The 20,488-nt window shown below is 43.2% G+C and overlaps 1 protein-coding gene across 4 annotated transcripts in view; it reads right to left on the minus strand.

Annotated features, from left to right (window-relative positions):
- Positions 1 to 20,488, minus strand: part of SYNJ1 (synaptojanin 1) — a 668,969-nt gene that overhangs the window by 13,454 nt on the left and 635,027 nt on the right. For 3 of the 4 annotated variants that reach the window (XM_086933999.1, XM_086933998.1, XM_086933997.1), the window contains 2 exons: positions 13,185 to 13,293; positions 8,906 to 9,129 (listed from right to left, as the gene is read on the minus strand). In XM_086933999.1, the coding sequence (XP_086790125.1) occupies positions 8,906 to 9,129; positions 13,185 to 13,293 (333 nt within the window). Of the gene's footprint in view, positions 1 to 5,068; positions 5,093 to 8,905; positions 9,130 to 13,184; positions 13,294 to 20,488 lie in introns of all 4 variants that reach the window. The other variant, XM_086934000.1, reaches the window with a different exon arrangement.

The raw sequence follows: 20,488 nt of genomic DNA on the forward strand, positions 1-20,488 counted from the left end.
GGGGCCGGCGCCGGTATCGAATCCGACGGCACAGAAGAATGCCCTCGAGGATGATCAGGAGCAGGCGACGCCGGAATCGGCGTCGACGACTTCGGCGGAGCCGGGAATTGCCAATGCGGCGTCGGAGCCGGCATGTAAGGCATAAACGGAGCCGGAGGATAGGAGTGAGGAACTCCCAGGCTGAATGCCAAAGGACCCATGGGACCCGAAGGTGCACCAGAGGGGTACCACGCCCTTGAGAAGACACCATACATTGCGTTAAGAAACGCTGAAGGGTCCTGGCCTGGAGCAGGAAAGGGCGGCTGAAAACCATCAGGCCGGTCCGGAAGAGGGATCGGATTCGGCTCTTCGACAGGCGCGGAATCCACATCCTCCCGGGCCTCTTCCTCTTCTCGGGCCGGGGACGGCGCCGGAGACAGATTCGGAACCGGAGAAGCATTCGGAGAAGCATTCGGAGCCGGAGATGGAGATCGCCCACGCGACTCAGATGGCGAGGCCTCACCTTCATGCTCAGAGACTTCGAGGGTAACCACCTTCGAACGTACCTTCTTCGGTGACCTCGACCTCGAGCCCGACTCCTTACCAGACCGACGTCGGGACTCATGTCTCCTCTTCCTGTGCTTCTTCTTCGACTTCGAAACATGATCCGACGCCGACTTCGAAGACGACCTCTCTCGAGAAGCAACTTCTCGACCTCACCCTGGACTTCGACCTCGCCCTTCGAGAACGAGACCTCGACGACTTCTCCTTTCCAGCTTTCACCTTAGCAACCAGAAGTTTGGCTTCTCTCTCCCTCAGGGCCTTCGGATTCATCTTCTGACATGAAGAACAATCCTCCACATCATGGTCGGAACTTAAACACCAGATGCAGTCTTCATGGGGGTCGGTAATGGACATCGTTTTACCGCACTCCCTGCAGGGCTTGAAGCCAGTCTTCTTGGATGACATCTTCGAAGAGACAGGATACAGAGAAGCAGAATTAAGCAACAAAACGGCAACAATGTACCAGTAGGCTACAGAGATTCCCAATAACCGTTAGCGTCGACGACGCGGAAAAAAGGGAACTGATGTCATCACGCCTGCGTGGGCCTATTATAGGCGTCGGTGACGTCAGCGGAGTCGCGAGCGGAGCCGTGTCTCTGTGACGTCCTATCCACGTCGGCGCGAGGCTACGCAAAAGAATTTCCGAATGTTGCTGGCGCAAGGGGGATATTCACAAGGTGAGGAATCCACACGGCAGATGTATCTATCAGAATGATTTGGCAGGGGGATGAAATAAACAACTCAGGAGGAAACAGCGCAGGCAGGGGCTAATGAGCCACACCACTTGTGGCTGGAGAGGCGAAGGCACTCCAGAGGGAGCTGTCAGAGACTTAAAAATCTGCAGCATAGATTCTATAAAGGTTTCTATTCAGTGAGGTCAAAGCAGGCATAGTGAGCTCAGGGCATGCCTGAAACAATTGTGGAGCAGGCTCAGAGTTGTTAGAAGCTGGAGAGATGGGTCCATGGAGTCCTGACTTTGCAACTTCTTGCTTGACTTTCAGTGGTGAAAGGGGCTTGAATTTAACTTAGAAAAGAGGCCATGGCATTCATAGAAAGGGGCAGACAACAACAATCACTGCTTGTGATCTGATGAGTGAAAACATTTGTGAACTAAACTGGGAAGTTCTTTTAAATAATAATGAGGCATTTTGATGTCATACTGGCAAGTAGTTCCACTTCTCCTTGTGCTTGGAGGACTAGGAGGAAGAGATGAGGACACAGTTTGGAGATTCCTTTATTTTCTTATGCCTTTCAGGAGAAGAGTTATATGAAAGTTGAGAATCTCATGTCTTCTGCCTTCCCAAGACACTAGGACCATAAGACCTATATTCTGCAGTCAGAAGATTGACAACACCTCCTCTCAGAAACGTAGGCTAAATCTGTTAACATGTAAAGCAAGCCTACTAAGGGGATCTATCACTAAATTCCAGTTCCTTCACTTTATATTTAATCAGGCTTAATCTGGGCTAAAGCGCCAATCAAAGTAAAACAAACTGAGAAACATCACCAAAACAAAGTTACAAAAAAGATACACAAAAACAGAGCAAATGCTCTAGATCGTGGCATCTGTGGACATAGATAAAACAAACTAAAATCATTGACATCAGGACTGGTAGCACTGAACTACATTAGATGATGCTCAGACAGCTCTGTGTGATGCCACCTAATGTCAAATAATAGTATAAATGTATGGGGAGCAGACTGTAACGTACAGATATTTCAGAAGCAGGGGAATCTAGCGCAGACAGTAGCAGAGAAGGTTGAACATAAAAATTAACCATAACGATCCCGCCCCCCTTTCAAGATCCCCCCACCGCTTACCCGTCCACTGCACATTGGGTATCGTGTCGCGGTGTAAAGTGTTGCTGCCAGGGCGGATTCTGCTGGGTAATCATGTCTAGTGAGTTAAGTTGTAGGAGGAGGTATCTGGGGCATGTTAGTTCCCGGAACTCTTGAGCTAAGAGAGTCAGGAATGGCTGCCAGAGCTCGCTAAATGTCGAGCCTTTCCCTGCCAACGTGAGTGAAATCTTCTCCATCCTAGTATGTGCCACAGCAGCTGAAGCCAACCTGTGTATGTGGGAATCCGAGGAGTCCTCCAATGTATTAATATACTTTGAGTGGCTGTACCAAATGCTATCACGATCTGTCGCCCTCTTCTGGACTTTAGGGGATATGTGAGAGGGTTCGAGACTCCTAAGAGGACATAAGCTGGAAACCTAGGAAGTTCTGTGTTGAGGTGTTTGTCAATTTCGTCCAGGATTTGAGGTCAATATTGTTGTTGGAGCTCGCATTTCCATAGGAGATGGACCAACGTTCCTTTCTTCCCACACCCTCTCCAACAGTCAGCACTGTGTGTGGGATCAGCCTGTTGTAGCCGGTCGGGGTTGTAATACCAGTAGGATGTTAATTTGGTTACTGTTTCTGTGAGGCCCATATGACTCGCGATGTGTTGCGCCCTATAGTATACCCCTTCCCATTCTTGGCTGCTGAGTTTGCGGCCGAGGTCTCTCTCCCAGCGAGCACGGCCTACATTATATACACGCCTGTATCGAGTGAGTAGCATTTTATATATGTCGGAAATCACTTACTTATCTGATGACCATATGACAAGCCACCGTTCGTAAGGGGTAAGATGTCTTTGCGCCTGCGACCTGTTGTCAGGGTGTAGTGCTCAATGTCACGACTGCAGATAGCGCAGCCTTTCGGATTCGGGAAGACCCTAGTCGAATCTAAGCTGAGTGAAGTGGATTACGCTTTCTACATCAAATAAGTGACCCTGTGCACGGCATTCTGTGGCTCTTCAATGTATACAAGACGTCTTGCCTACCCCAGGGCAGAAGTAAGGATTGTATAAAAGTGGTGTAAGGGGGAGGGGAAGGTAGTCAGACTGTGTCTCCTACTGGTGTGGTCCCATGTTGTTAATGTGGTGCGGGTGATGTGTGAAGCGTAAAGATTGGGTGGTCTCTGCGATTTCTTAAGGAAGGGGATTTTCATAAGGGAGGTGCCAGCCACTGCTCGGTCCTGGAATAGCCAGTGCTTCTCCGATTCAGTGCGGCTCCATTCGACCAGGTGCCGCAATTGTGTGGCTTTGAAATAGAGCATGACATCCGGGATCCCGAACAGTATCCTTTAGAAAGGATGATGAATATCTCCATATCCTGGAGTAAGACAAGGGTAAGTTTCCATTACATTGTTTCATTATGGTGTACTACATGCAACCGAGGTAGCGCCGAAGCACAGGTAAATGCAAAGCAGTGGTTGACAAAATTCAGATACATGTACTGGTTGAAAATGTGGGAGTCCAGTAGTTGTCTATATCAGAGTGTTTGCTCTATGAGAAGAGGCGTTCGATATCCCATACGCTTTATGAAGAGTATCCCAAATAGCTGATGCAATACTGGTTTCCCAAAAATACGGTGAAGTTGTTGTTCTAAGAAGTTTAACTACATGGATTAGTGGCTTATTTCAGCTCAGTCTATATGTCAATAGGGCCTTAGAAATGAGCAGACCTGGATATCCGGCAAAAAGTGGCAGATGTCTTGTCCGTCACATTTTTACACCATTGAACATGTAACACGGTTGGAGAGACCTCCAACATTTTTTGGTGGATGTCCTGCATCCACCAAACTCTAGATTTGGCCCTTAGTCTATTGTATTTGTCCTAGACAATCTGTCAATAAACCCTGCTCATTAGTACACACATTTGTAGTCAAACGCATTGAATCTCACTACTAACTGCAGTGCAAACAGAAGACTTGATTGTCTCAAACTAATGTTTTGTCCAGAGTTACTGAAATCAAGTATGTCAATTACATTTCACTTAAAATGACTTGTGTCACACCCTGTGGTGCAAGTGTATATTTAACATTAAATTGGAAAAAAAAGCCAGCTGAAAGGGAAAGTCCGTTGCGGAAAAATAATCTTTTCGAAAATCTGTATCCAAATACGGAAATTTACTGAATCTTTCACGACCCATGCCTGGTAATGATGAGTTAGTTTCCTAGAGTTATTTTGACCCCTTAGCACCCTGCTTTGGGTTACCTACTGCGTAGAAACGAGGCCTTTTTATGACTAACACGACATTTACAAATAGGACAGTAATGATTTAACATTTTAATAATGATAAACATACAATATCAAAAACTTGTGAAAGTTCAAAATGCTACAAAAAAAGTAAAAATATACAAGTAGGCTAAGACATGGTTAGGGCTGTGCGTTTGTCTGTGCCAACACAATGTATCTGCTTTAAAGCATTTGCAATATACTACAATTTGTCAATTTAAATATAATTTGCAAACTTGCTCGTTTGAAATAAGCAAGCACCTGGACAGCTCTTGCATTCTTGGGTGATCTCTTGTGAATGACAAAATGACAGCCCTAGGCATGCTGGTCTATAAAAGAACAGGGGGACGGGGATCAAATTACGAGTGAGATGGCAGATGTATCAAACCAGAGGATTCATACATCTCATCAATCAAAATAAGGTAATGGCGATGAAAGAGAACGCTATTAAATATTCAGGTACCTGTTACCCTGAAGGTTGTTCCTGCTTGTGAGAAAGACAGACATCAAAAGGAAGAATTAGGAGAAATATTGAAATGCACCTAGAGCTATCTTCATAAAAAAATCTTGTCGAATAATAAATGGTCTATTTTTCAGTTGAACAGTGGTTGTGACAGGACGACTTATATTACAGACACATATACCCAGGTCTGACATTCCTGTTGAACAAAGACAGGAGTACTGCAGAAAAATACATTCATTTGAAATGGCTCATATGCTATCAGTTAAACTTGTATTAAAATCATGCAGTCATTGAAAATAGTATGATACATGAACATAACATCACTTATTATTTATACTACGGCCTTCCATACTTAATCATAATTTTGAAAACAGTAATACACTTTTAATTGAAAATTAATGATTTGCATTAAACACATCTTACCTTTTCATGTTCAAATTTGTGTACATGCATGTCCCGACAATAATGATAAGTAAAGGTCAAAGAGTTCAGAAAATTGCATTGTAAGATACTCTTAATTGAAATCTAATTCTAATATGTTCTTCAGAAAACAATTCCTTACAAGAATCCGTACTGCATGCTATTTAACCAAGCTGATCCCTTCACTGATCAATTGATTGAACACTTTGATCTAAAAAAAATATGAGGGTTATTTTCCAGAACTTTAAATTAAATCTGGATTCACTTATGATATCTTTATTAAATGTTTGTGTCACGGACCCTATTCTTAATGTATCCAGTTTTTATTTTACGAAGTGCAGGTCCAAGATGGGGTGAAGAGCTTTCCTTGCGTCTTTTCTCAACACCTTGATCACACTTTGCAGGAGCAGAGAGAAATTCGAAGCTGGAATGGAGAAAAAGCAGTGGGAGACACGTGACTGCTTTCTGAGGAAGGGAAGAGAGAAACTACATAGGGTTATCCTCAGAGCCACCAATCTTAGGTCACTTTCCTCTAGGCATCTATAACGCTCAAAGCAGTACCTCTTACCCTTGTGCCTTGAAAATTAGGAGGAACAAGTAGAGGACCAGTGGTGGTGTTCTATTTCTTCTTGTGCCTCTTGTTTAGTGCACTGGGTGAGGTGATGTGAAAGTAGGTACACTTTCCCTTTTGTCCCTGTTGACTCTGGCTCCGGATCCACCACTGTTATTTTCAACCGAATTTAGGGGTTTACATGAATTTTCTTGATCAAGAAATACCTCCTCTCAATTGAGAATACAGACTTAGTTTTATGCGTGTGACTTCTCCTGCTCCAATCCTTCTCACTTTACTTGAGAGGATTCAAGTCTCCCCTGCCTTCCATACATAATCTTATGATACAGCCTTTTGGGTTTGTCTGCCACATTGTATTCCTTTCAATTGTCAGATTTTTAATTGAACGTCGCTTTATGGTTTTTTAATTAGTATTTACGCTAGTATTTGTTGACCACTATGGGATTCTAAGCTTTAGAAAATCGTATGTAGATGGCCTCGAAGTGACACAAAAGAAGTTGTGAAAAGGACATTACAACTGAGAAAATGAAAGTGTGATGCCCTTTTTAGGTCTCGCATGCTAGCTTTGCCAGGCATGCAGTATACAGTATAGTAGGGGGAAGCTCCGCCCACTTTCCGAGCATCTTTTTTATTGGCTTAAATTGTAAATGCTGCATGCTCATTAGTTTTCAGCTTGTTAGTCCCTCCTAATGACAGCCATGTCGTCATTTTTCTCCTTCCATGGCTATCGGCCCCTTTACTGTAAAAACTCTTTTGTTCCCCTGCCTCCCCCGTTCCCTCCTGCAGTTTGTAACTTCTCTGCCCACCACCACCACCCCCCCACTCCCGTTCGTACATTCTTGGACGCCCGCACTTTTGTTTACAATGCAATAGGGTCTCATGTAAATACGAGTCCTATTGCATTTGTAAATGCTTGTTTTCTTCTGGGATTGGCTGGGTGAGTTTGCACTATATTTTGCCTCACCTGTCCAGATGGCTATATTGCGCATGCATCCAGCAGCCGCTATAAAGACGCTCCTGCACTCGAAGAGGAAGGTGTTTACTAGTGCGCCTGCGTCTTGTTTCAAAGTGGCTTCCATAGAGCAGGCGAAAAGGGCAAGTACTCCGCCAGCATAGGAATATCAGCTGACAGTACTGTAACTTTACATTAATGTAATGATGTTGCAGCATTTAACTTCTGCATTCGCATGGTTCTGTAACATAGCCTTTCACCCGTGCAACTTGGCTGTGAAGTACGTTCATGCATGTTAAGGTGCTTATGTAGTGTATTCGTTTTATAATGCCTGTCTCGTTTAGACCTCATTCCTGAATGTGTGATTACAGTGTCAAAGCCCCAAGTTAGTTGGGTGGCGATCCTATTATGTTGACACAAAAGAAGTTGTGAAAAGGACATTACAACTGAGAAAATGAAAGTGAGATACCCTTTTTTTAACAAGCACTGGGTATTGCGTCTTCTGCCAGCCTTTTGGCTCTCCAAAAACTTGTGTTGTCATTTTTTTGGTAAAGTTGTATGTTGGAGGAGTTGCTGGCCCTCATAATATAAAATACAAACAAGGACTTAAGGCACTAATATATATTTGTTCTCAAAAAGCATATACTAAGATAGTAGTCCCTGCCCCTGGAATGAAAGTGGGGATGTGCAGAAAGCCGTCACTCACAGTAAATGTAACAATGACTGAAGTGGGCTGACTAATAACCCCACGCTATATGCTGAAGTGGGAAGACGAAGAAAGTGAATGTGAAAACAGACCAACAGATTAAGAGGGCTGGTTGCAAGCCCCAATAAGCATATTATATCTCTAATTTTAGTAAAATCAAAAGGTCTTGGCTTACGCAAGACATAAAAAATAAATACATTACTTATTTTGAGTATGCTGGAGAAATCTAAAACTGAATTACATATAGCAAAAAAATCCTTTCAACTGCAAACTGTAATAATTAAAGTGTGTCTGGAACACAAAATTCACTTTTGGCAGAAGTTGGGACATCCTTTTAACAAGGTAGAAAGATGGATTTGTCGATGTCGTATTTATATTAGAGACAAGGTTGTATGATAGTACCATATGGTCGTTAATACTGACCTACATTCATATTGGGTTCTCCATACTGTAAGTATATATTTACTATTCTTATCTTCACTGCATATACTTACCTTGGAATGTGAGTCTCAGTGGATTTAAGAATAGTAATTATATAATTATCTTACAATGTAGTGGTAGGTCGATGTAGTGGATACCATATTATTGTCACGCGATACACTGTATGGACTATTGGACAAATGTGCGGAACCCTTTCTGTTTCCATTAAAGCTGTAAGCAACAGACAAAATATTTCCAGAGAAGACACCAAGTTAAGTCTGTAAACCAAATGCATGGGGTCAAAAGGAGACCTAGTCAACATATTTCTCTGATAAAGTTAGCATCTGCTGCAGCAAGACAACGTGTGCCATCAAAATCTTGAGAGATCTAAAACAAATCCTAATCTCAAAGATTGTGATGGGTAATACTAACAAGGCAACATCGGATTCAGCTCCCCCAGATGTATGTTATGTGGTTCTATCATCTGATCAACAATGAAAATACTTTTGAAGTTTATTGAAATTTGGTTTGTGTTAGTAAAGTTTTAAAATTCTGCTCTGGTGCTGGCTGAAAACTGCAAACCGAGACTCTGTGAGGTGTCATTGCGAAGCTCTTCACATACCTCAAACTATGTACTTTCATCAATCAAAATCAGTGGTATTCGTGGTGCCATCCCCTTTCACGATTAATAGAGCGTTGTACATGCAAATAGTGGAATATGCAAACTAACAAGTAAATAAGTATTAGGAATTAACATCATTTACTTACTTGCTGTTGAGAGGAAACAGCTTCCGAAGGCAGGTTTTGGGCTGATCTGCTGCGAGGAGGAGGTTGAGGTGGTGCGTCTAGGGTTTGTGCAGGAATTGTTGGAGAAGTGGAATTTGAAATTATAGGCAACATAGGCTCTTGTAATTTTTGTGAAAGTGGCGGAGGAATGGGTTGAATAGGAGTTGCAAGCTGCGGCTTAAGAGGCTCCGGGAGTGAAGGAGACACTAAAAAAGACAAAGATGCACACATTTTAAATAAAACTTTTTCACAAAAACACAACATGATATCTTAAAGATATTGCATTTATGCAGAATTAGACTTCTAAAAGAACAAATTACTTCCCTTCAGTAACGGCTTTTCTCGTACAGACTGCCCAACTACGGATTTTTCAGCTAGTGAATTTCCCCAGGCATCAGACTGAAACTTTAAATGTTTGTAGCAATTCCTTCACGAGTCGGTAGGTGGTGCCGTACTGCTCCGCAACATATCCGGCCCTCAATGGATATGGGTTGGGGCCCCTATATATGAGTCACATATGCACGCTGTCTGTTACTTTCTGAACTGTCTGTACTTACAGGGTCCACAGAATTCGAGATGTGACTGTGAGCAAATATTTCAATAGATGGTTTATTAATAGACAGTAGGAGTCCATTCCACAGAACGGGGACAGGTTGGTGGGTGTGTGAGGAAGCCATTTTGTTCCACAGCACGTATGAATACCTGCCCAGGAGACCACAGGTATTCAATGATCTAAGAGCAAGGCTGGCAAATGAAAATATGCATGTTCTGAATATTTCCATTGGCTTTAACTTCCTACCCAACAATCCAGGGGGGCTGTGCAATAGCCATTCGGGTTCAGTTGGCTGGTGGATGCCTGCACTATCAAAGTCTTTGAGGTGGGATGTTGTAGTAAGACGTCTGTGTCCCCAGGAGCAGGTCTATGCAGCATTGCCACCATCCTACTGACTGGTGGGCAAGATCCTGGCTTTGCCCAGGTGCCTACCAGCAGATCAGTCAATGCCTCTTTAAAGGGCAGAAGAGGTTTCTGACTGATTTGTGTGTGGTTGAGGTCGGACTTAAGTGAGCACATTAGTTCTGACCTTTGCAGTTTTAAGGATTAGGTCTTAGATCTCTGCCGCCCTTCTAATCACTGTCGAGAATGAGGAGGAGCCCTGTGTTGCTAGGCGATGACAGGCAATGTCTGAGGAGGTATCCATACCATTGGCATTCTGTAAGTCTTCAAAAATGTCGCAATCATGATAAGTAGCACCCAGATAATACTCATTGTCATCAGCATATGGTGTACAGTCGGAGTCAGCGTGGTGTCCAGGAAAGGAATTAATTTTACAGTCTGATAAAGCTATCGGATACGTGTCTGGCTTCGGTGATGGTGGGACTGGTGTTCGGATATTACACAGAGGCGTCTGTGTCAGTGCTGTAAGTTGAATCGGACATGTGCTGGCCTCGGAGGCAGTACAGTGGGTGCCAAAGGTAATTTCCCAGCTGATTGTGGAGCTGGATCTGCTAGAGGGATTTACGTTCGGTCGAAGGCAAGTAAAGGGGTTTGCGCCACGGTCACATCCACCAGTTGAACCCCAACTGGCATCCACTTCGATTCCATGGGGCCAGAAGGTGCTCCAGAGGGACCCGGTGAGGCACCAGACATTTTGTCCATGGGCAAGCGAAGCTCGTGGAGCTGTTGTGTCATTGCTGTCCATTGTGGATTGTGATAAGTCTGGGCCAGGGGACGTGTCATTTCCTAGTGCAGAGATCGACTTTGTGGCCTTGAGGTGCATGGAGAGTTACAAAACACAGTGGTTGATGCTGCTTAATGAAGGGGCCCTGTATTTGAATTTTATATGCGTCTTGGATTTTTAGGTTTCCTGGACTTACCTAAGCCTCGTATCCTCGAGGACGACCAGTCTCAAGATCTCTAAGCAGAAGCAGACAGGAATGCTCTACCACCAATAAGGTCAAATTGAAGGATATGGAAGCCCACCTAGGTGTTGCATGTCCTTATAAAGTCACAGGGCTGTGAATTCATGTCAGTACGCGGACATGCTACTCCTTAGTGACTAGCAATATCCATATAATGTGCAGTTCAGGGGACATTATTTCGTATATATCATAGCAAGTTTGTTTGCTCCAGTTTACAACACACTCTACTTTTGAAATGTGATCAATTTAGTTTATTATCATCACATCTGCAGGTGAAGCTCAGCTAAGATCACCAAGGATGGTGGGAAAAACCCACCATCCTTGGTGTTGCAGCTGCATAGAATAGAAGGCGAGTGCCATTAATCGGTGAAAAAACATCATTTCTAAACTTTATGTTTATTAATGGCAATTTAGAATGCAGAAAATCAAGTAGAATGGCAGATCTGACATATCTGGAAGTTTTACGTTAATGTGGACATTATTATTATAAACACTTGTAGAGCGCACTGTAACCCTACGGGCATCCTGGCGCTAGAAGAACCATCCAGCACGAGGGCTGTCAGCTACACAATAAAAGAGCGGCATGTTATCCAGAAAGTCTACTTCTACCCCCCACGGAGAGGCATATTATATCCTTTGGAATAACCAGGTCTTCATTTTCTTACGGAACAGCAGCAAGCCTTGTGTTCTCCTGATTTCTAAGGGGAGGTTGTTCCAAAGGCGAGCCGCTGCCACGCTGAAGGCTCTTGCTCCCAGGGTCACCCTCCTTATTTTGGGCACTCTTACGCAGTTGGTAGTAGCAGAGCGGAGATTCCGGGTAGGCTTGTACCACTGAAACCTATCCTGAAGTGGCTTAGGGCCTTGTTCATAAAGTGCTTCGTACACAATGCACAGAGATTTTAAACGGATCCGTTGGGCTACTGGCAGCCAATGTAGGTCCGCCAGTGCTTGCGTTGTTGAGGAGCCCCGAGGTCAGGAGAGTGCTAACTTCGCTGCTGCCGCCTGGATGCTTTGTAGTCTGGTAATCAGGTACCCCGGGGATTCCAAAAGCAACGCATTGCAATAATCCAGGCTGCTAAGAATGGTACTCCTAACCACCGTCACTCTAACCTGAATAGGCAGCAGCGGCAGCACCTTACAAAGACCTCGGATTATGGAGAAACAAGTTCCCACTAGTTTATTAACATGGGTCTCCAGATTAAAATTCTCATGAAAACTGACCCCCAGGTTATGTACCGTTCACTGGGGTCAGTGTGCCACCTGAGGTTAGGGGCAGAAATCGATTGGCAGGCTTCGAGCAATCCCCCCGTCCTACACTGTAGGACCTCCGTTTTCCCACTGTTAAACTGGAGAGAGTTTGCCTTCAGCCACTTTGTCATTTCATGCATGCAAGCATGGAAACAATCCAAGGATTCCGCCTGGTCCCCCTCCAAGGATATCAAAAGCTGCGTATCAACAGCATAATTAATCACGCTAATGTTATATGCCTTAATGATGCCCAACAGGGGTTGCATATACGCATTAAACAAAATAGGGATAATTGACGACCCCTGCGGTACCCCATGAGGAACTTCCACCATTTCTGACCGGTACGGTCAGAAATACCGGTTGTCCCCTCTGCCTGGAGGGAGGATCAAACAGTAACTCGAATTTTTTTTTATGTCTTCTTGGTGTTACCCACATTAGAAACACAAACAAATTTACTCATATTAAACGCAGGTGAAAGTGTCTCTCCAAGGTTGGAACGGTCCAATATACAATGGGGTTGTGGTAGAGGAGGAAACTCATAAGCTAAAAAAATAAATTAAAAAAATGAAGTATAGGTTTTGGATAGTCGAAAATAATATTCAACTGAAGATTTCTATTGAAAGTAAATCTCTCACATGCAGATCAGCTAAACTGCAGTTTGTTATAACCCTGTGAATAACACAGGTACACTCATCTCTACCGAAAATCTTCAATTTGAGCATTTTACTATCCTGTTTCCGAGGAGTGACATCACCTGTACTGCTGTAGAAGCCACCTTTAAACTGAATTCATTCCCACCCTTAACCACTAGGAAATACTCTGGAAATGACAGAAGTATAAGACGAGAACACAACAGAGTACCAGGGTGCTGCAAGGATGCACAGTGTTTATCTTAGGGATGCACGCGGAGAGTCAGAATGCAATTCATAATTTGCCAACACTTACAACTACAAGACACCGAACAACCACTGCCACATGTTAACGGCTTTCAGCCCAACCTACTCTGTAGTCCGCTACTGGAAGAAACAACACTCCCAGGGTTACTTTAAACAAGTGAGGTTCCATTGTACGTTATTGATTAGTCATGCAGTACCTTTTGTGGGTTCAGCTGCTTTATTTTCAGATTCAGGTGCCAATCTCACCAGCGACGGACGAGGGGTACTCTGTGGTACACTAATAACTCCAGCTCGAGGAGGAATCGTCTGAAAGGACAAGAGGCATAGAACAACATCCGATTACCAAGAAAACCGCATCATTAATTACCTTATGCGATAAAGCAATTATAATGCTAACCAATTACATACAGCCCGCAGGTGATTGGTACCCTAGAGACAACTGAGAACTCTGTGCTAGTAGTTTACAGATTGTTAACACACAGCAAACACATACCGTAAACAGACAAAGCCATGCACTCCTCAAAACATTGTTTCCTAAAATGTTCTCTCCAGTGTTTTACTCTATTGTCACCAAAAGAAAGCACTTCCGTAACAAACATTTATTCTTTAGCACTTAATTTTCCAAAGACACCAAATCTTTAATTTTTTCCCTTGCGACAATTTGAATTCGAGTCTAACTGCTCCATTTAACGAAGGCATGTGTTGGCCCTCTCTTCTGCGCTGTGTAGGTGCGGGAATCACATTTCCAGTGAAGCGGTCACAGAACACCTCTGATCGGTTTACGGTCCACCGAATGCACTTGCACGGGGGGGGCGGGGGGGATGGGGGTTCTTGCTTTCTTCTAAAGTTAGCTATGTTTTGCTCAATTCGTTTTAGTTGGATCAAAGAACACAGAACAAAATATGATCACAATAAAGAGCCAAATCAAAGATAACCAACTTTCCCCTTATCCTTAGTACTGAGGAGTTACTGTTAACCAGGATGAGGCAGAAGAGTCTTATACGGGACAGTCGTCAGTCCTGGGTACCATATTTGTAGGCACACCTTTCAATACTTTTGGATCTCCAAAAGTTTAATTGGCTGTTCTAATTCATTCCAGTATTGCAGGAGCTTAGGGATTCACAAATTCCTAACAAAGGTTTCTATATCTGTGACAACTTCACGGCTATGTGTATACCACTGTGAGAAGAAGGGGCTCAAAACCGATAGCTTGTCTATTCCATTCACCACCCAGCTGATCTCTGCTAATCTGATTATTTTTATGCGGTTATCGGACTACATTATTACGCTATTAATGACCTAGCCAGGAGTGTTCCTATCTTGTTCTTCTGTGGAATACCTACCCCAGCTTCAGCATCATTTTCTCTGCCCTATTAGTCCTTTGGACATTGAACTGTCTTGTCACGGTCGCTAGCTTCACTCTATTTGAGAGAGACGTTTTTAGGTCTCGCCTGTCGATGCGCATCGAGCAAGCGAGACTATGGTGGCTTATCCACTCTTTATCCAACTTGCAAGGAATCGTGGCGATTCCTTGCAGTGCACGAGAAATTTAAGCTCAATGCGCATGCGCATTGAGCTTAAAAGCGCGTGCACATGCCCCCAGCTGCCTGCCTTGCCTACTCTCCCAGCTGGTGCCGCTCCACCCCCTGCGGCATCAAAGGCTTTCACGGCCGGCCGGCCATGCTTTCAGTTTCACGACCGGCCGGCCGTGTGAAGTGCATTTCAAAGCCCGCTCTCCCTGCTCCGCCCCCTGCTCCGGCCGAGACGCATTTCTCCTCCCTCCTCCCCCCTCCCCATGCACCCTCAGAGATCTCGTGGCTCCTTGTACTGAATTTACGCATCTAATGTACTAAATGTTATTTCATTGCTTTTTAGACTGCTGAAATTGGTCACTGGCAAATGATAAAAATGAACATACATTTGTATACTTGCCAGGATGTAGTTTTCCTTTTTAAAATAGACTTCTTTGCGGTTTAAGCATCCATTTACTCTTTTTTTGGGCTTTAAGCATCCATTTTGACTGGCACTCTGGCTCTGTAACGTTGATGGTGTGTACTTCGAAGTAGCATGTACTTTAATAAAAAGTAAAACCTTCCTAACGCTAGTGGTTGTGAAATAAGCACGCATTTTGTGGATTCTGTAATGTCTAAGTCTACCACCATAAGACGTGTTGCTTTTGTTTACATGGCGCCACGTGTCTATTATGCCCGGCAGCCAAACGAACACGCACAGAACACTACCATGAAAGGAGATGCTTTTGTTTACATGCCGGCGCATGTCTATACTTTTATTTCCTGTCTAATGTTTATTTTATTTCATACTGCGTACTAAAAAAACAATAGCATAATTGTTAGGAATGCTCATTCCCGTTATTTAATATTTACAACTTAAAGTGAAAGTTACAAACTTATGCCCGTGTGTCTATCATGGCCAACGGCCAAACGCAAACACAGAGAACACTGCAATCAGAGAGAATGCTTTTGTTTATAAAGCACAGCGTGTCTATACCTTCGTTTCCTGTTTTTGCGCTTTAAGCATCCATTTTGACTGGCACTCTGGCTCTGTAACGTTGATGGTGTGTACTTCGAAGTAGCATGTCCTTAAAAAAAGTAAAACCTTCCTAACGCTAGTAGTTGTGAAATAATCACGCATTTTGTGGATTCTGTAATATCTAAGTGTACCACCCTAAGACGTGTTGCTTTAGTTTACATGGAGCCGCGTGTCTATCATGCCCGGCAGCCAAACGCACATGCACAGAACACTACCATTAGAGGAGATGCTTTTGTTTAGATGGCGACGTATGTCTATACTTTTATTTCCTGTGTAATGTTTATTTTATTTCATACTGCGTACTAAAAAAACAATGGTATAATTGTTAGCAATGCTCATTGCGGTTATTTAATATTTACAACTTAAAGTAAAAGTTACAAACTTATGCCCTTGTGTTTATCATGGGCAACGGCCAAACGCAAACACAAAGAACACTGCAATGAGACAGATTGCTTTTGTTTATATACCGCCGCGTCTCTATACCTTAGTTGCCTGTTTTTGCGCTTTAAGCATCCATTTTAACTGGCAATCTGGCTCTGTAACGTTAATGGTGTTTACTTCAAAGTAGCATGTATTTAAAAAAATGTAAAAGCTTCATAACGCTAGTGGTTATGAAATAATCCCACATTTTGTGGATCCTGGGAGGTCTAAGTCTACCGACAAAAGACGTATTGCTTGTATTTACATAGCGCCGCATGTCTATCATGCCCCAGACAACACTACCATGAGATGAGATGCTTTTGTTTACATGGCGGCAGATGTCTATACTTTTATTTACTGTCTAATGTTTATTTTATTTCAGACCGCGTACTAAAAAACAAACACTAATGCTCACCCTCAACACCTCACCCTCACTCACCCTCACCACCCTCAACCCCTCACCCTCACCCTCACTCACCCTCAACACCTCACCCTAACTCACCCTCACCCTCACTCAACCTCAACCCCTCACTCACCCTCACCCTCACTCACCCTCAACTCCTCACCCTCACTCACCCTCAACACCTCACCCTCACTCACCCTCACCCTCACTCACCCTCACCCTCACTCACCCTCAACACCTCACCCTAACTCACCCTCACCCTCACTCAACCTCAACCCCTCACTCACCCTCACCCTCACTCACCCTCAACTCCTCACCCTCACTCACCCTCAACACCTCACCCTCACTCACCCTCACCCTCACTCACCCTCACCCTCACCACCCTCACCCTCACCACCCTCAACCCCTCACCCTCACCCTCACTCACCCTCACCCTCAACCCATCACCCTCACTCACCCTCACCCTCACCCACCCTCACCCTCACCCTCAACCCCTCACCCTCACACAGTGCAACAGGTCTCAGACCATTTCAGTTAGAGCTTTTAGAAATGTTTATGGCTTTTTTTATTTGTAATTCTTTAGAATTGGCTACAGGAAATAAAAATGCTAAACATTTACAAAAAAAACCCATAAACAATTCTAAAAGCACTAACTCTAATGGTGCGAGACCTATTGCATTTCCAATGCTTGTTTGTTTATCTATTTTTTCCCAAGTCCCTCAGTTCATTGAATACTTTCCCTTCAATGGGTTCACTTTTCCCTCATTCTGTCATCAATGATGGCTTTAATGTCTCCTGAGGGTCACCTGAAAGATGTCCCATTGGGTCACCAATAATGTATCCCCTTCTAAATCCTCATTTTATAACCGGATTTCTGTATAGTTCATGGTCTGCATGCCATCACAACCCTGTGGATCTGCTTGTCTCACCAGGCCATGAAACTTTTAACACAGCATGTTCCAATATAGAAATATCTGACATAGCTGGTAATTGCAAATTTCGTATTAGCAATCAGGACATAAAGATATAATTGATGAGGGTATATGCGATATAGGATAAAAAGGAATACCCTTGTTCCCCCGGGCGGAAACATCTCTACCAGTCTCCGATGTCCCAACCCTGCACTATCTTTCAGAGATTTTTAGAAGCCCACTGCAGTGTTTGATGATCCCTTTGTGGCCATATCTAGAGTAGCACCCACACCAAAAAGAATTAAGCACCCAAGAGTACCTACTCATCCATCCTCTCCAGCAGCTTATTGAGGTTAGCCTGCATAAACTTGCCTTGGACATTATTAGGTGCATAAAGGTTTATGAAGGTGATTGAGGAATGCCCTATCTGTAGGTGCAGTTTTTTATACTTGCCCTCGGTATTCCCCGATACCCCCATTATCTCCTTTTCAATCTGATACTGTGCCAATTCCTGCCGTTTTTCCGTGTGCTGAGACACAAAATTGGTTCAGATATACCTTACGTAATATCCTAAAGAGATCCATCTGTAGAAGATGGGTCTCTTGGAAGAACACTATAACAAGATCAAGTCTGATCATGTAGTGCCAATTTTATGCCTCTTTTTGGATTTGTTTAAAACTCCCACATTAAGTGCGATTACCTTGAATGTTAGTAGTGGCTGACAGAAGCAAAATACTTGCTCAACTCTATGCACACCTCTTCTTCGAAGCAATCCATGTTGTAAAAGAATATCCCCCCAGATCAGAAAAAAATAACAGCTTAGATATATTTAATACCAACTATGATGGCAAATAGTATGCCCCCTCTACTATTTTCAAGAAAGGAAAAAAACCAAGTATCACAAAAACAGGTAGAACGTCTGTAATTGGGTCGTAATGGATTTCCCGCCTTTTTATATCCCTTCCACCAACAGGCCTCAATCTTATTCTCAAGAGTAATTTACCTCTTTTGGGGCCTTGAAGCAAAGTCCAGCATCACTGAATTCCCTTATTTCTCTTTACCCTCCCCCTATAATACCAGCTGGATAGCCACATAGCTAACATTAATGTGCCATAAAGTCTTCCTGTGCCTAAAGTCTTCCTTTGACGTTAACACTTTAAGCTGGGAGCATTTATCTTTAAAAGATTTTATATACTGGCTCCTGGGAGAGCCTCCCCTTCCTAGGCATTCCCTGTGAACGTACAATTCCCTCACCACTAGGCAACCACCTAGGGATGCTCCTGTGTGGATGTTTCTCTGAATTCTGCAAGGCAATCCCTGTTTTGACCGCCCTTATTGTCCTTTACTTGCATTCCACATAAATTGCAGTGTTGTCGGATGAATCAAACAATATATTATTTGTTTGTCATTGAGGGACTGTATGTTGGGTTTTAGGTCCTTCCTCCATTGGAAATTTGAGGCGACTAAGTCCTGAAATAAGAAGATCTTGGAGTCTTTGTAGAAAATATGATCAGATTGCTGACTTTTCTTGTCGTGTCTTCATTAGGTATGTAATTCACAATTTTTGCCACTAGGTCTCCGATTAAGAATCAACATAATTAGATCTTTTCCCCACTCGATGGGCCAGAAAAAAATGGATGCGACAGTCAAGCACTTGCTTCACTATAGGCCTAAAGATATTTTCTAGATACACAACCACATTATCTCCTTTTACACCTTTCTTGAGGTTTCAAAAGCATAAGCTGTCCCTTCTAAACTGATTTTCCAAATCTTCACATTTTTCTTGAAGTTGTTGTGCCCGATCTTCCGGAAGTGCCACTATAGTATGCTGGAGTTGTTTGTTGTTTTATTAGATTAAGGAGTTAGGTCCTGGGACATGTAGTTAGTTGGACTATCAAATTCTCAATAATATAAAGGATTACCAACTACACATTTCTTTTTATCCTCAAAATTGAGGAAAACAAACTAGTATTACTTTTTAGTTTCTTAGGCATCCTTTATTCATACCTTTTTGTTTTGTTATTTCATCATTTTAGTATTTTCATGTGTGAGAAAAACACGGAACATTATACACTTTACACTTAAATACAATACAATTCCACAATACATCTATATACAATATACAATTCACATCCAATTTTTACCAACAAACAACTGATCTTCGTGGGGTGTTTTTCAATAACACCACAACAGGGCAATGTCACGTTAACTAAAGATTTACCAAACAGCAAATTAATGTGAAAAAAAATGTGAAAAAAGTACAATAAACCACAAATGAATTTGTTGGTCTACTAGACATTTAGTGTCAGTTTTCCTTAATATGCCGACGCGTTTCAAACCCAATGACATCAGTTTTCAGGTTCTCTTCAGGGCTCTGTCTTTTGTGTTTGTCTGTGAAATATACATAAAAACAACTTTGTTTTAGTTCTCTATCCTCCCTAGTAGCTCTCCCTTAGTTTCTTATTGTCGCTCATTTTTACCTGTTCTCCAGCTTGTCGCCGGTCCACAGGGTCATTTATTATTCTATGATTCTTCTGTAATGCTACCTACAATGCAAGTGGGACATAACATCACCATTTGTAGGTGCGATAAGCTGGGTAGTCAAAATGCTCGAGCCCTTCTTAGACGTATCTGCATGCGTCTTCATCTCTATGTGGACACTTCTCTCTATCTCTGTTTTTTGTGTTCACACTCTGGTCGTTATATCTGCGAGTGGCCGATCACTGCCTGCAAGCCACAAAGACATTTTTATTTTCAGTCTATTATCTACATTCGGTCCTGCTCACGTTCACACGAAAAAAGGCATACCTGTTTTATCTGTGTGCGCGTTTTGGCGCTGTGTGCTTCGCACGCTTCTTCTAATTACTCAGACAACTTCCTCGACATGGGGCCATCATGCTTCTCATTCCCTGTACACAAATAAGTTGCAGTTTTAAACGGGGATCTAGTGCTTCGGCTTGTTTAGTCCCCAGTGATTCCTCTCATCTTCCCTGTGCGTCCGACAGTCCGGTGACTAATACTTCAGTCTCTGGGTGTGGCGGCCATCTTTAGGTGTATTTTTATGCGTGTCAACTAAGTGCTGGGTTTAGGCATGGTACGTGGCAGCCATCTTTTAATGTATAATGATGTGTGAACTTGATGGTTGCATTGTATGACAGACACTCTTTTGCTACCAGATTTAGGGCAAAATCTTACTGCTCATTATGTCTTTATAATC

This window comes from Lissotriton vulgaris, chromosome 8 (assembly GCF_964263255.1).
Source record: "Lissotriton vulgaris chromosome 8, aLisVul1.2, whole genome shotgun sequence".
NCBI classification, from domain to species: Eukaryota; Metazoa; Chordata; class Amphibia; order Caudata; family Salamandridae; genus Lissotriton; species Lissotriton vulgaris.